The sequence below is a fragment of the Suricata suricatta genome, chromosome 17 (assembly GCF_006229205.1).
Source record: "Suricata suricatta isolate VVHF042 chromosome 17, meerkat_22Aug2017_6uvM2_HiC, whole genome shotgun sequence".
In the NCBI taxonomy this organism is placed as follows: domain Eukaryota; kingdom Metazoa; phylum Chordata; class Mammalia; order Carnivora; family Herpestidae; genus Suricata; species Suricata suricatta.
In genome coordinates, this window is record NC_043716.1 from 37336631 (window position 1) to 37351422 (window position 14792).

General features: G+C 55.9%; 1 protein-coding gene and 2 long non-coding RNA genes across 8 annotated transcripts in view; 2 read left to right on the forward strand and 1 right to left on the reverse strand.

Annotated features, from left to right (window-relative positions):
• RARA (retinoic acid receptor alpha) overlaps nucleotides 1-14792 on the forward strand; it is a 43419-nt gene that overhangs the window by 13044 nt on the left and 15583 nt on the right. For 3 of the 6 annotated variants that reach the window (XM_029928605.1, XM_029928606.1, XM_029928601.1), the window contains exon 2: nucleotides 7823-8376. In XM_029928605.1, the coding sequence (XP_029784465.1) occupies nucleotides 8199-8376 (178 nt within the window). In that variant the 5' untranslated portion in view covers nucleotides 7823-8198. Of the gene's footprint in view, nucleotides 1-731; nucleotides 974-7478; nucleotides 7577-7822; nucleotides 8377-14792 lie in introns of those variants that run through there. The other 3 variants (XM_029928603.1, XM_029928602.1, XM_029928604.1) reach the window with 2 other exon arrangements.
• Nucleotides 6798-7956, reverse strand: LOC115282535. Its single transcript, XR_003904683.1, has 2 exons — nucleotides 7802-7956; nucleotides 6798-7011 (listed from the first exon to the last, which is right to left on the reverse strand). It is a non-coding gene; the product is annotated as an uncharacterized LOC115282535 (long non-coding RNA).
• LOC115282534 lies at nucleotides 8386-14373 on the forward strand. The gene is made up of 2 exons (XR_003904682.1): nucleotides 8386-10564; nucleotides 14276-14373. It is a non-coding gene; the product is annotated as an uncharacterized LOC115282534 (long non-coding RNA).

Consider the following 14792-nt stretch of genomic DNA (forward strand, 5'->3'; position numbering starts at 1 on the left):
GTAGCTGCCTGAGATGAACCCAGAGGCTCAGGACAGGGCTGGCGTGGGGTGTGAGCTGGATCCAGCGGCTCTGCTCCCCTCCCCCCAGAGCTGCCTGAGGTCAGGCAGTCTCCGTGTGTCACTGCGCCCCGCCGCCCGCTGCTGCCTTGTGTCACCATGACCCACTCTCTGTGTGCCAGTGTGTACACACCTACCTAGGAGTGGCTCCCTCCCGGTCCCTCCCCCGGAGCCTCTGTCCCCTGGGTCCTACGGCAGATCCCCAGCCCTCCTTCCTTCTGTCCCTCGGCCCACGGTGAAACCTCCAGCCCAGGAATCGAGACTTGAGAAGGGGAAGCTGCGGTGGGGAGTTCTCTGATCTCTAGTCACGGCAGGAAGTGGAGGGGAGGGGGAGCAAGGGGGAGTACCGTGAGTGGCAGCCCGGGAGGGAGGGGCCATCAGCCCTGCGACCAACCTCGCACACTAAGCTAGGGGGTGGCCACCCTCCCAGCTGGCCCCCTTCCCTCCAGCTCCAAGTGGGGGAAACTTAGGGGACAGCTGATTCTCTAGCTAACAATCTTTATCACCCCCCCAGCAGTGAAAAAAAAGTCTTCCTGTCACGTGGTTGTCACTTCCTGTCCCACTGTGGTTCCAGGGATGTTTGTTGTTGGTTGCCATGGAGATAGCCGCCGTGGGCACTACCCTGGTTCTTGTGGGGAGGGAGCTGCCCCTCCCCCAGGGCCACAGTTGGGGAGGGGCTTGGGGGGCCTGCCTTGGGGGCTATTTCAGGCTGAGTGTGTGTGGTCTCTGATGCCCCAGATCCTCCAGCCCCCACCCCCCCCAGACTTCTGTCTGTGGGAAGGAGTCAGCCACCTACTCAGACCCCGTGTTGGGGAGACTGTGACTGTGTCTGGCTGTGCTTGACTGTGGCTGACTGTGTGAGTCTGACCGACTATGTAGTCCTGTCCCCTCAAGCCTGGGTCGCGCTGCCTCAAAGGTGCGTCACAGAGGTTCCCGGAGCCTCTGCTCTCTATCTCCTTTTACCTTTGGAACCTTCTCCCATCTTGGAGAAGGGAGAAGTAATTTCTCATGGAAATTACTTTCCCCGGGGAGCTTCTGTGATTTCTTGGGGTACAGGCTGGAGTGGGAGGAGGCTCTGGGGAGGTTGTGTGCCTGTTTCGGGGTGGAGGGTAGGGATCTGCCTCCCACCCCTTGCTTCCCGCCTGTACCAGCTTCTCTCTGAACCTGAAGGCCCTGTGCTGTAAGGGGCAGTCCATAAGACTTTATGACTCGTTTCTTCCCACCCCCTGTGGGCTTCCCTCTTCAGCCAGGGAAGGAGAAGAGAAGAGATTCCCTCTAGTTCTAAACCCCAACTGGCAGGCGGGTGCAGAGTAGGAAGTTCCTGGGGGGTCAATGGATGGAGGGGTATGGGGCTGGGTACAGTCTGACTCAGGCCTGGTCTGGGGTCAGAGCCAAGAGGATATCCTGAGGCAGGAGAGGGGGGCGTTCCTGGCTTCCCTGCAGTTGAGGTCCCCAGGGAGGGGTGCTGGGAGGGGATTGGTAGGACCATGTCCTGCTGACTCTGCCCTAGGATTCAGAATCTGGCGGTCTCAGGTTTAGGGCAAAGCGGAGGGGATGGTGGAGGGCAGGGATTGTTGTAGCTTTACACACACACACACACACACACACACACACACACACGCAGACACACGCATGCACACACGCTCGCACACACGCACACCCTTGCTGTGTGCTCCCATTGTGAGAGAGCAGTGTTTCCTGCACGGTATAGCAGGGAGCCAAGTGGTGAGGGGGCAGCTGCCAAGGTGAAGGTGGGGAAAGCCCCGTGCCAGGCTGGGTATAAAGACGGTGGTTTCCAAGCTGGGGGGGGGTCCCCTTTGTCTGTGCCCCCTTGGTCCCCCGCCCGGACAGAGGGGCCTTTGTTTGGTCCATACACTCCTGTGGTCTGGCTGTGGCTTCGGCAGGCTCATCTCTTCCTCTTCCTGTTTTCTTCCTTCCCCCTAGATTGCTCCCTCTCCTGGAGGCCTGGGCTGCCCCCTGCCCTTTCACCTACTCTCTGCTTTGAAAGAAGACCCAGTGGGTTCCTGGGGGCCCCTCAGCTACCTTGAGCTTTGGAGGTCCTGAGCATGTCTCTCAGGGGGCTCTGGGGTGCAGTCTTTGGGGATGCAGGAGTTGGAGGTGCTGTTGTGCCCACAGAGACCACCATTTCCTCCTCCCAGAGCCTGGGCTGCCTAGGTTTGGGGTTACCCAGTTGCCCTTTCTGCTAGTCATCAGTCACTGCTGAGATTGTGGCATGTGGAGGTCAGGTGGCCCTGCGTAGCTGGGACAGAACCTTGGGCCAGGTGGGGCACAGGTTGAGGGGACATCAGACCCGCTCTTTTGGGACCGAGGGCTGCATCATGAGGCACTCAGGCAGTGGCAGCATCCAGGGAAAGATGTGGGACTTCATCCCTCCCCTAACCCCCTCTGAGGAGGTGCTAGGGCCTGCTCATGTTTTGGGGGCAGGTTTTCAAACAAGTCGGAGCTTCAGTGAGGCAGGCCTGGGGTTGCAAGGGTCTGGCAGAGAAGATGTGCCCCGTGTACCTGTCCCGGCATAGTCCAGGCCCTCCTGGGGTGGTGATCTCTTTCAAAGTGGGGCTGGCCTAGCTGGCTCCCTGCAGCCGGGACTCTGGTGAGCAAAACGTAGACAGAGGACCAGAGTGGGCAGATTGTGGGCTTGTAGGGGAGGAGAGGGGTGAAAGCCTTGGTCAGAGGAGCCTTTGGAAAAGGGAAAGAGGGGATAGTGATCATCATTGCTCCCAAAACCCTGCCTGAAGATCTGAAGAGTTTGGAGGAGGGGAGAAGTTGTGGCTTTGTGTGTGTGTGTGTGTGTGTGTGTGTGTGTTCCTGGAAAGTTTATAAATAGTTCACCACACAGTTTTGGTTTGAAATCTGCCCTGTCCCGCCCTGCCATGCCCTGCCCGCTCCTGGTCTGATAGGGGGTCCAGGTCTTTGTTTCTACCAGGGTTCATGTACTGTGTGTCCCCCCTGGGTGCTCCTTAAAATTAGTTGAGCTTTGTGTGTCATTTGCCTATGATTCATTGACTGTCTAGAATGCTTAGGAAAGCCCCCATCTCCCCTTCTTTTAAGCTGCTCAGTCCCGGTCCCTGGCTCTCCGCCTTTCGGGGACTGCCTGCCTTCTGTCCCTCGGGAACCATTGTTTCAGAGGAGCCTGGGAGCTTCGAGGACGGAGTCAATGAAGACGGGAGGCTGGGCCTGCTGGGTTTGGGGGGGCCTCTTTCCACTCTTCTCTGGGGATAGAAAGGAAATAGAACTATTTCTCTTCTCTTCCTCCCCTCCCCACATCCAAAAGGTTTCCCTTTTTTGGTTTCTGAAATGAAAGAAGGGAATTTGGGAAAGTGCTGTGGTTGGGCCTCCACCCACACCTGAATATCCCTCACCCACATCCCTCTTCTCAGTCTGGGGGGAAGCAGACCCTGGAAAATGGGTAATTCTCTCTCCGGGGCCTATCCACAGACACTAGCCCTGGTTGGGAAGAGGGAAGGGAGAGCAGACACATGGCCCAGGGAGGCAGCGGGTATGGTGAGAGGTGTGGGCAAAGAGGCCCAGTGCCGGGCTAGGTGCTTTCCAGACTCATATGCCCCAGTTGTTGAGAGGGGCAGCTCACAAGTGAGTAAACAGATGTTTAGATAGGTTAAGTGACTTGCCTAAGGTCACCCAGAGTGGCAGAGCTGAGATTTGACCCGTCAAACCTCTGGTTCTTTCTGCCATCTTCGTGGCTTCACCAGCTCTTGCCTTTTTCTCCAGGTGTGTGAGTCTGGGGGTGTAAGTGCTGAGCAGCTGGGGATGCCTGCCAGTGGGGGAGGGATCCTGGTACTTTTTGGGAGTGAGGGAGGCCCCAGTGGGCTGGTGCATTCCTGGTGCCTGCACTCCAACCCCCACCCCCTCCTACTGTGCCCAGGCGAGGCTCAGCATATCAGAGGGATGGGCCTGTGGTTTTTCCTGCCTTGAGGGAGGGAGGGTGCCCATGGGCATGAGCTGGTGGGCATAGGGCGGAGGCTGGAGGTAGATAGTTTGTTTTCCCTTTCTTTGGTGGTTTCAGTTCTCTGCCTGTGTCTTTTCTACCCCTAGGTGTAGGTAGCTTGGGCCCAGGTGTCTCCCCAAGGGTCAAGGCTCCAGAGGGAGCCTCTGAGGCAGGGCCTGTGCTCTTTGGCCCAGCCCCCATCATCCCTGCCCTCACCCATCCCTGTTCCCTGGCCAGCCTGGCCCTTGGCCCATTTCTGTGACCTTTATCCCCTCCCATGGCTGAAGGCCCTCCCTGGGGAGGTGAGTAACTCTGCACCAGAGTCTGCAGGCTGAGCTGGGTTAGGGATAGTGAGGCACTGATGGGGTTGGGGAGGCCTTCCAGTCTTTCACTGGGGTGTGGCTTTGAGGGCAGGGGGTTTTGAAGTTTGGTCCCCTAACTCCTCATAGGCAGAGTTGAAGCATTAAGGTGGGTATAGTCCTCTCTCCTCTGAGGGCAGGGGTGGGATTCAGGAGGTCCAGACTGGACTGACTGAATCCACTCCTGACTCCCCAGAAGCTGAGTCAGGATGCCTGGGGTCTAGAGTGAATGGATTTCTGGGCCTCACCTGAGGGAGGCAGGCCCCTCTGTGGATGTACACCCACCTGCCTATTTGTCAGAGGGTGCCCCTCACTGTGTGTGTTGGGCGCTGGGCCCCCAGGGAGGCAGGTACAAAGGCCAGCGTGGCTGTGTGAGGGTCAGGGAATGTGCTGTGGGGCTGTGGTTGTGTGTCTGCGGGGAGCTGTGTCCCGGGGCCGTGCACACAAGCCCTGAACCATGTTCATTGTGTGGTGAAGCCCAGGTGTGGGGAGATGGTATCTCCAGGTTCCCTCTCCTCACGTGCGTGCCTGCACACACACAGGCTGGGCGTGCAAGCATGCTCTTGCCCACCCAGATGCTTTCCATAGACCTGAATTCGTGTTTCTGAGAGAGAGAGAGAGAGAGAGAGAGAGAGAATGTGTGTGTGTGACTGTCAGTGCTGATGAGGCTCAGCCAAACCCTCCTTCCCTTGCCTACCTCCCTCAGCTCAAGAGTTCCCGTTGTGTGGGGCCCCACAGGGGCGTGGGGGGGCTGGGGTGGCAGCTGGCCCAATGGGTGGGGCCCCTGTTCTTCTGACATCAGCCAGCCTGGGAGGGAATCAACAGGGGCCTGAGGAGGGAAGGGGGTACCTCATTCAGGCATAAGGAAGAGAGGTCTTATGGTTGTCATAATTAGCACCAGTAAAAACCGTGGGCATTACCAATGTCCAAATTTCACTCCTGGGGGAGCTGCCGTCCCCTCCCCAGCAAGTACCTGTCTGCCCCTCCGCCTCCCTCAGCCTGGCCTAGTTGGACCCCAGAAGTCCTGGCCTTGTCCACAGTGGCCTTGGCAGGAACTCCTCCATCCCAGGCACTGTCCTCTGCCAAACTCTGGGCATGTGCATGTCCCCTGGGCTCCAGGTCCGAACCTGGAGCCTGGAGCTTAGAACCTGGAATGGCCTAGGCTTGGTGGAGGAGGGAGGGAAGGAACCGGGGTTGGAAATGGAGGCAGTCCTTAGTTTGGGTCTTTGTGGCCTGGTTTCTTTCCTTTTTCCTTTCTTCTCTTTTCTTTTCTTGTCCTTTCTTCTTTAATAACTTGTTTTTTTATCTTTAATTAAACTCCACCCCCAATGTGGGGCTCAAACTCATGACCCCGACATCAAGAGTCACATGCTCTACCGACTGAGCCAGTCAGGGGCCCCTCCATTCTTCTGTTTTAACAGCTTTATTGAGCTGTAATTCATATGCTGTAAAATTTACCCATTCAGGTGTACACCACCGTGGTGCGGATGTCCCCACCATCAATTTTAGAAAGTTTTCATCACTCTGAATAGACCCCTGTTAACTATCAGCAGTCACCTCCCATTTCCTTCAAATCCACCCCCTAACCCCTGGTGACTGCAGTCTACTTTCTGTCTTTATAGATTTGCCTATTCTGGGCGTTTCATATTAAGTGGAATCATCAGTACATAGCCTTTGAGAACTAGCACAACTGTTTCCATGTTGTAGTGGCGTGTATCAGGACTTCGTTCTTTTATCTGGCAGCGGAAGTTTGCATGCTGATAGGCATTTGGGTCGGTTCTACTTTTAGGCCATTATGAGGAATACTGGTATGAACATCTGAGAACCAGTTTTTGGGTGAACTTTACGTTTTCATATCTTTTGGGTAGATACCTAGGAATGGAACTGCTGGATCATACGGTAACTCTGTTTAACTTTTTGAGGAACTGCCACATTGTTTTCCAAAGTGGTTGTACTATTTTACGTTCCCTCCGGCAGTGTGTGAGGGTTCCAGTTTCTTTTTGATTAGTCTTTTTGATTATAGTCATCTTGGTGGATCTGAGATCTGAGGTGGTATCTCATTGTGGTTTTACTTTTATTTAATTAATTAATTTATGTTTATTTATTTTGTGTGAAAGAGAGACACAGCATGAACAGGGAGAGGCAGAGAGAGAGGGAGACACAGAATCTGAAGCAGGCTCCAGGCTCTGAGCTGACACCACAGAGCCTGATGCAGAACTCGAACTCATGAACCGCGAGATCTTGACCTGAGCGCCAGTCGGATGCCTAACCGACTGAGCCACCCAGGTGCCCCTCATTGTGGTTTTAACTGGCTGTTTCTTTTTGTCTTTTTTTTTTTTGTCTTTGCATATATATAATGCCTTACATATGTCACATGTATGTGTATATGTAGTTGTATATAAATAAATATGTCCATGTCCTTGTATTTATATATTTCCTATACCCCAGGTGGATCTGATTGGAAGCATCCTCTGGTGGATGCTTCTCTTGGCCCCCTTTCTCTCTGCCCTTGCTGCTGCCTTTCTGTCTCTCTGTGCCATGGAATCGCTGGGTTCATCTCTGTCTCTTTCTGCCCCATGGTGTCATCTGTGCATATCCTTCTGATCCCAGCTGTTCAAACAGGGTCTGGATCTGTATACAAACATGGTGGGGGGCCATCGGTTCCTTCACCTTGTGCCCACCTCCCTCCCCATCCAGGCATGTTGCTTTTGCAGTCGACCAAGTATGTGGGTGAACTTTGAGTTCATCAATCTCCCTTACCCTTTCATTGCCTGGAGGTAGGGACTCCCCTGGGCAGTCGCTGCCCTTCTTCCACACTGGCCACCCCTGGCCCATCATGCTGGTAAGCCTTGGAGGTGATACCCCGGAGTCCTTGGTTCCCATTTCCCTATTTGTGTGTATGTCAACAGGCCTCCTCCCTAAGCCTGTGGGACAAACCCATCTGGGGTGCTGGGGCCTGAAATTTGGGGGGAAGTGGTATAAGAGGGCCCCCCTGGACTAGGAGTCATTTTTCTGAGAAGTGCCAATGCTTTAGGGAAGCAGCTTTTCCTCCCCCACCCCCACCCCTCACCACACGGTTCTTTGTATCTTGACCTCAGGTAACCCCCATTGAGAGGAGGAGGAGGGCCAGCTGCTGGCCTCTGCCACAAGGATCCTCTGGGGTGGCAGACCCTGACCTTTCCCCTCGGGACTGTGGGTGAGAGGCCCTTTGTGGTTCTGGGCTCTGTCCTCGTCTCCCCGGCCTGGCTGTGCTTTCCTGCCACCCCCAGCGGTGTCTGGGCCCTGCTCCCAGGCTGTCTCTGCCAGCCAGGCATGGTGCCAGCTGTCTGCGCAGCTGGGTGCCACGGGAGAATCTCCGGCCGCCCAGGTTGGGGAGCTCCATGGGGAATGCCCGTGTACCCGCTCCTCAGTGCCCACTCACCTGTCTCTCCTTTTTCTACAGTGCCACAGAACATGGTCCCCCCAGCCGCCTAGCCCATCCGGGAGAGGCATCCTCTTCGGTGTCCTGAAGGCCAGCTCCGGACCTTCCCAGAAAAGTGCCAGCTCACAGAACTGCTTGACCAAAGGACCAGCTCTTGGGACCTCCCCCAACTCACACCCCCCCATTCTAGTGGGGGTGGGGTGGGGTGGGGATCCAGGAGGCTGAGATTAGCCTGCTGGCCTTGGACAGAAGCTCGAGGACAGAAGTGGGGTGGGGTGGGCCGACCACCCAGACCCCCGCTGGGCCCAGGCCCCATGCCCCGAGAAGGGGCAGCCTGAAGCCCGTCAGAGCCTCCTGCCAGACTGTCTGCCTGCCCTTCTGACTGTGGCTGCTTGGCATGGCCAGCAACAGCAGCTCCTGCCCAACACCTGGGGGAGGGCACCTCAATGGGTACCCGGTGCCCCCCTACGCCTTCTTCTTCCCGCCAATGCTGGGTGGACTTTCACCGCCAGGCGCCCTGACCACTCTCCAGCACCAGCTTCCAGTCAGCGGCTACAGCACACCATCCCCAGCCAGTAAGTGGGGTGGCCGGAGGCTTGGTGGGAGGGGGCTGTGCAGGGCTTGGCCTCGAGGCACATCTGTTCTGCACATCTTCTCTAGATGAGGGGGACCCTCGTTGTGGGGGCGGCTCAAGGACCAAAGACTCGCTGGCAGGCCGATAACAGTGGTTGTGTCTGATGTTGGGGGTGGCTGAGGGAGGGATGCAACAGTGCCGTTCCTCGGGGCTCCTGGCGCCCTCTCCTGTGCTGTGCTGTTGAGGGCCTTATAAATAGCTCTGAGGACTGGACACAGAGGCGGAGGCGGGTAAACAAACCTCTCGACATTTGGTGGAAATGGCAAGTCTCCTGAGAGCGGCACCCCACCTCTGTCCCACCCCTCTGAGGGAAAGAGCTTGAGGGCCGCAGACTGCCCGAGAGGCTAAGGGATCCCCCCCCACATCCCCCCCCCACTGCTAGCTCCGCCCACATTTGTCTGGTGGCCAGGGCCAGTGTCCCAGGAGGGGGCGCCTGGCCTGGACTCTGGCTGTGCACGCTTGCATGCTCTTGGCAGGGCCTGTGTTTTCTCTGTGACTCCACCCTCTGCCACGGGGGTCGCCTGTTGGCTGGACAGGGGGTCTCGGTGGTACCCCTCCCCGGCTGGCTGAGCCAGGTAGTGGGAGGTGGCAGCAGCTATGGCCAGCTGGCGGAGTCCAGGCCTTGGGCCTGCCAGGCCGCTTACAGTAACTCTGGCCCCCAGGGCCCAGCTGGGCACCAGGCCAGGGCTCAGGGGGAGGAGGGAGGGAGCAGGGGCCTGGCCTGGGGCAGGAGGGGCTGGAAGCAGCCATGGACGGCTGGCTGGTCAGTCAGCTGCTGACTGCTGACCTGGGAAACGTGTCCCACCTCTCCTGGTGGGTGGGGACTGAACACCCTGCCCCGGGCACCCAATGCCCCTCCCACAGCCCCTGGCAGTCTGCCTGGCACCACTGCCCTGTGCGGCCAGCTAGGCTGGGTCAGTGCCCCCTTCTCAGTGTGGGGGCAGCACGCTCTCGCCGGAGCCAGGGAGTCTCTTTGTCCCTGGGGCAGGCCCTGGCTGGGCGCCTCACTGCCCGCACTGGCCGTCTGCCCACCGCCACCACTGCTTCCTGGACCTCCTCCTCTGGCTCCGCCACGGCCCCTCCCTCCTGGGCCCCACTGGCTGCTGGAGCTGCTGGAGCAGGGGCTCCATGTCTGTGTCTGCTCCTACATGCTCCCCCTCTTTCTGGCGTGGGACCAGAGGGCAGGCAGATACTCCCTCAGTTTCCACTGCAATGCCATTCATACTCCACCTTCTGTTTCCTCCCTCTCTTCTGTCCTCATATGGCAGTGGCGGGTGGCACAGTGACCTGGAGTTGGGGGACTCCAGTTTTGGCCTAGTCTTCCAGTCCATGCTAGGTGGCCAGGGAGGCCAGTCTCTGGGTTCAGGGCTGCTGGGGAATGGAATTGGGGTTGTGGGCATGTCTGTGGTTCCTTTTGTCTACAGACACTGGAATTCGTATTCTTGGCGGGAGTAACTGCAGTGTCTCCTTCCTGCCAGGGTGGGATTTTTAGGGAGGGACAAGGGGGGCGCTTGCAGCCTGGTGCCTGTGGGTAACTCGTCCTTCCCCAGGTGTTGGGAACAGAGCCCCAGACACTGCTCAGAGTTGGAGGTGGCCTGGGTTCGTGCCCATCCTGTATCAGACAAGCAAAGAGCAAATGCTGTGTCCTCCTCCGAATGTTGCAAGCTTCTTCCTCTTTCTTAGAGGTGGGTGGGGAGGGCTTCCGGGTCCCCCACTTCCCACCCTGGTAACCTTCTCCCCCCTGGGTGGGGTCCCCACATTTTGGGCAAGTAGAGCCTTCTCTGGCTTTCTCCACCCAGGTTAGGCAATGCTCCTTTCCTGCCCCCTCCCTCTGTGAGCCTGTGGTTTTCCCTGCCCCTCCCCTCTTCCTAGTAAACAACTTCTCTTCCTACCTAGACCCCCAGCTTTGAGCTTCCTCCTGACCTTCTCCTTCTCTGGGACCAGCGGTGTCGCCATGGGCTTCTCCCTTCTTGTGCAGGACTGGCCGGCCTGGTGACCCAAGCTCCTCAGCGCTGGGTAGTGAAGCATGACAGATCAAAATTCATATGTGTTGGAGATGGAGGCAGCCTCATTTCTCTGCTCTCCCTGCCTTGGGGCTGGTGCCAGGCGTCAGGCAGTTCCTAAGAGAGGTAGACATTGGTGGCCCCCATTCCTGCAAACAGCAGTGGTCACCCTTTTTGTAGGAAACCTCAAATGAGAGGTTCTTTCCTTCCATTTCCCCACCAACAAAGGTGTTTGCATAGTCCCCCCTCCCTTTCCCATCCCTCTTCCCATGTGACGTGGAGGCTGGACCTTGGGTGTCTTGGATGTACCCTTCAGAGACCCAGGGGCCTGTGGAACGACAGGTCTGGGTCACTGTTGGGGAAGGGGTTTTTCTCTTACTCCAGTCAGGGAGTCAGAGTGGGAGGCCCCAGAGATGGGACAGGATTCCCTCCCCACCTCCCCAGAGCGGCTGGTATTTACTATGGAGGGTTAGGATTCTGTGTGCATTGTGGGGAGGGTCAGGGTTGTGTGTGTTTTAGGGGTGGAGGGGATCAAGGCTGAGTGTGTTAGGAAGGGGGTTAATGGCTAGTGTGTATGGGGTGAGAAGGTCAGAGTTGAGTGTGTCTTGGGAGAATCAAATCCAGAGCTGGGGTGGGGTGTCAGTCTGTGTGTTAGAGGGGGCGGTGACTTAGGGCATAGAGTGTTTAAAGGGGAGAGGTCTGTGGATTGTGCTGTGTGTTTGGGGAGGTCAGGGTCTCTTCTTATCGCCAGTCTAGGCTGCGGGGAGGGCAGCAGGGAACCAGCCTGCCCTTTTTGTTGCTCACGGTGGAATTCCTGCCGGGGCTGCGTAGTAGGTAGTGGAGCTTGAGTTCTGGCTTTGCTGGCTTGCTGCATGTGATGACCTCTCTGAGCACGTTTCCTGGTCTGTAAAACAGGGATATTACCAGAACCTCCCTCAAAGGCTGAGATTAGGCAAGATCACCGACGTAATGTTCTCAGCTCTGCGTCTGCTTGTGGCATCCTGTCGTCTGCAGTCTGTTGCGTCCTGTCGTCTGCATCCTTGCTGTCTCCTGTGTGGTACCGTTTACCACAGTGAAAAGGAGACCCAGGCCCCTTCTAGGCGGAGGAGTTGGAGAGAATTGGATGCTAACATCTCTGGAGCACCTACTATGTGCCCCAGACTATGTGATGCTGGGAGAGGGTCATTATCCCCGTTTGCATTTGAGGAACCTTGTGGGTGGAGATTAAGTGATTGGGTTAAGTGAGCTGTAAAGCTGACCTGTTTTCTACCATCCATGTAGGCAGCTGCTGCAGGCGGGTATCGTGGTGGGCACTGGTGGGCACTCCTGAGTCGGGAGAGCCTTGGGTGGGGAAGGGCGGGGGAGAGTCTGTCAGTGTCAATGTTGAAACCCCTTCTCCAAAGGTTAAGTCCCACTTCTGCCCGGGGACCTCCTGCTTCTCCCCCATAGGGGGCGTTGGGAAGGCAGCCAAGCCACACCCCCTTGTCTATGTTTTGGATCCTGAAGGCTGGAGAGAAAGAGCCCTAAGACGCCTGGGCCAGATCTCCATCCTGGAAACTGGATACTGTGGATACAATCTGTTCACACCCATCCCCACCCCCCCCAATCTGCCTGCTGCAGCCCACGGGAGTTTGCAGAGCTCAAAAGGCAATCCTCCCGCCCCCCCTCCCTCACTCCAGACAGACACTGTAGGAACAGAGTGTAAAAGGCAACAGTTCTTATTCTTAGTTTGTTTCAACTTGTGGGGTGGGGGCAGGGAAGTTGGAAGCAATCAGTAGAGGAGCTAGAGATGGGAACCCCAAAAGACTGGCTCAGGACTTTTCCTTTCTGTCCACATATTCATAGTGTGTGTGCCTGGACACTGGGGAGACTGAGGAGGGGTGAACCCCTTTCCTCTCCTCTGCCACTCCCTTCCCTTAGTCTCTTCCTCCTACCCTCCCTTCCGTCCACTCTTTCCCTGGACAATAAGAGAGACAGCCCAGGGAGAGAGGGTGTTGCTAGCAGTGCCTTTCCAGGGGCCTAAAATGCAGAGTCAGCCAAAAGATTGTTGGATGGGATTTTGAATGAAAAGGAGGCCCCTCATCTTTTATCTGGGAATAGTGATAATGCACGGGCCCCCTCAGGCAGGACTCAGGGATGTGCCAGTGCAGGGGTAGCATCTGTAGAAAGAGGAAGTGTTAACCTTCTCCAGATCACTTTGGGGCAGTGCCCACACAGCCTCCGCCCTCCTCCTCCTCCACGGAGTCGGGCACAGCCAGTGGAGCTGGGTCTCCCAAAGTAGACAGGCTAGATCAGCCCTGGCTAGATCAGAGACAGAGGCTCTCCCCTCCCCGTTTTGACTTCTGGGTTGCTGAGAACCTCAACCAGCCCACAGACCAAGGCACCATGGGCAGAAATCTTAAAAAAGACAGTTCTTTCTGTGCGGCCTTGGGCAGGTCACCCATCCTCTCTGAGTCCGTATCCTCCATGATGATAAGGTGGGTGGAGTGGGGCCATGGTCTTTGGGGCTGGCCACCCTGTTCTGGGACCCCATGTCTGGCTCCAGGCCTCATGATTTTCTGTTATCCCCTCTAGATGGGGTTGGGGACAGGAGGGGGCCTGGAACAAGTGGGGACCAGTTCAGTTCAGCCCACACCTGCTGAAGGCCTGCTAAACACACAGTCCTGGAGGAGCTGTGGGGAATGTCACAGAGGGGCAGCAGAGGAGGCCTCTAGATAGCTGTGGCCGGAGCCCTCCCTCGGCCGCCAGAACCTTCCTTTCCCCCTCTTCTCCCCGTGCCTCAGGACGCTGTGTGCTTCTCTGACATGCTTCATGATCTTGTGGTTGCCCAGAACAGGTAGCTCACCTGGACTTCTTCAGCCCCAGAAATCCATCCATCCTTTAAGGAACATCGTAAATGCTGACTCTTCCCAGAAACCTTCACAGATGTCCCCCATGCCACGCTACACTTTCCCACCTTTGAATACCCTGTGCATCCTTATTTTTCTTCTTAGAACACTCATCTCTCTACCACAAAGTGACTTCTTCCTGCCCAGTTCCTGCCATGAGCTATAATCGTTTGGGAGATCTTTTCCCAGTTACTAGGTCTTTGATGGCAGGGACGATCTCAGATCCCTTAGTAGCTCACAGCAGTGAACACAGAGCCCAGCACATAACTGGTGCCCGGGAGCTATGTCGTTTGGGAGGAAAGATACCAAGGGCTTTGGAAGCAGTCTGCCCTCTTCCCCAGCACTCAACAGTGCCAAGGCTTGCATATGTGCCCCGGACCCCAGCATTCCACCTCCAGTCCAGACTTCACTTAGGTGGGGCCTCACTTTGGAGCCGCCTGTCCACCAGACCAGTAGATGTATGTACTTCACAGTCTTGGGGACTTTGCTGTTGCAAAGCCACACACCAGAGTGCTCTTTGCTCCCTCCCCCTGCCCTTTTATGCTTCCTGGACTATGTAGCAGCTACTAACTGGTCTCTCTTGCCCTCCTACAATCCATTCTTCACAGAGCTGCTAGAAAGATCTTACAACACTGTAAATCAGATCTTGCTTTTCCTCTGTTTGGAAGCTTTCTGTGGCTTCTCCTTGCGTTTAAGATAAAATCCAAAAGTCATACTGAGGCCAGTAAGCCCACCTGGTCTGGCCTCAGCCCACCTCTCCAGTCTGGTCTTGTGTCTGTTTTCCTCTTGAATTTTATGCTGCCTCTACCCTAGTCCTCTGTCAGTACGTTGAATGAACTCACCAACATCTCTAACCCCAGGACCTTTGCACAGGCTCCTCCTTTTACTGGGAGCACATTCTTTCCTACTCTTCGCCTGACTACCTTATAAACTTTTTCTCTTTCTTTAGGTCTCTGCCTTGAGGTCCTTCCTGACCCTTCAAGCTAAATTAGGTACCTACAGTATTAATTCTCCATCAAAGCATATTACAGCTGTTTCAGAACACCAGTTATCTGTGTGCAATTATATATATATATAAAACATGTATATGATATATGATACACACACACACACATAATGATTTGCTTAATGGCTGTTGCTGCTTACGGTCTGCTACAGACTCACCCGAGTATCCATATAGGAGGTGCTCAGAAAATATCTTTTCTTGAATCAGCCTGGCATGATGGGAATATGGGCTTCTGCAGCAGAAAGTTCAAATACTCTAGCTTTAGTAGCAGTGTGAACTTGAACAACCCACCTAGCTTTGCTGAGACCTGTTTATATGTAAAATAAGAATAATGCCCGCTTATCTCTGGGAGTTGCTGTGAGGATTTAATGACCAGATTAAGAACCTGGTTTCTAGAAGAATATCCTTGGGAAGCCTGTCAGTTCCTATCCCTTTTTAGAACGAGGGAGCTCTGCTTCAG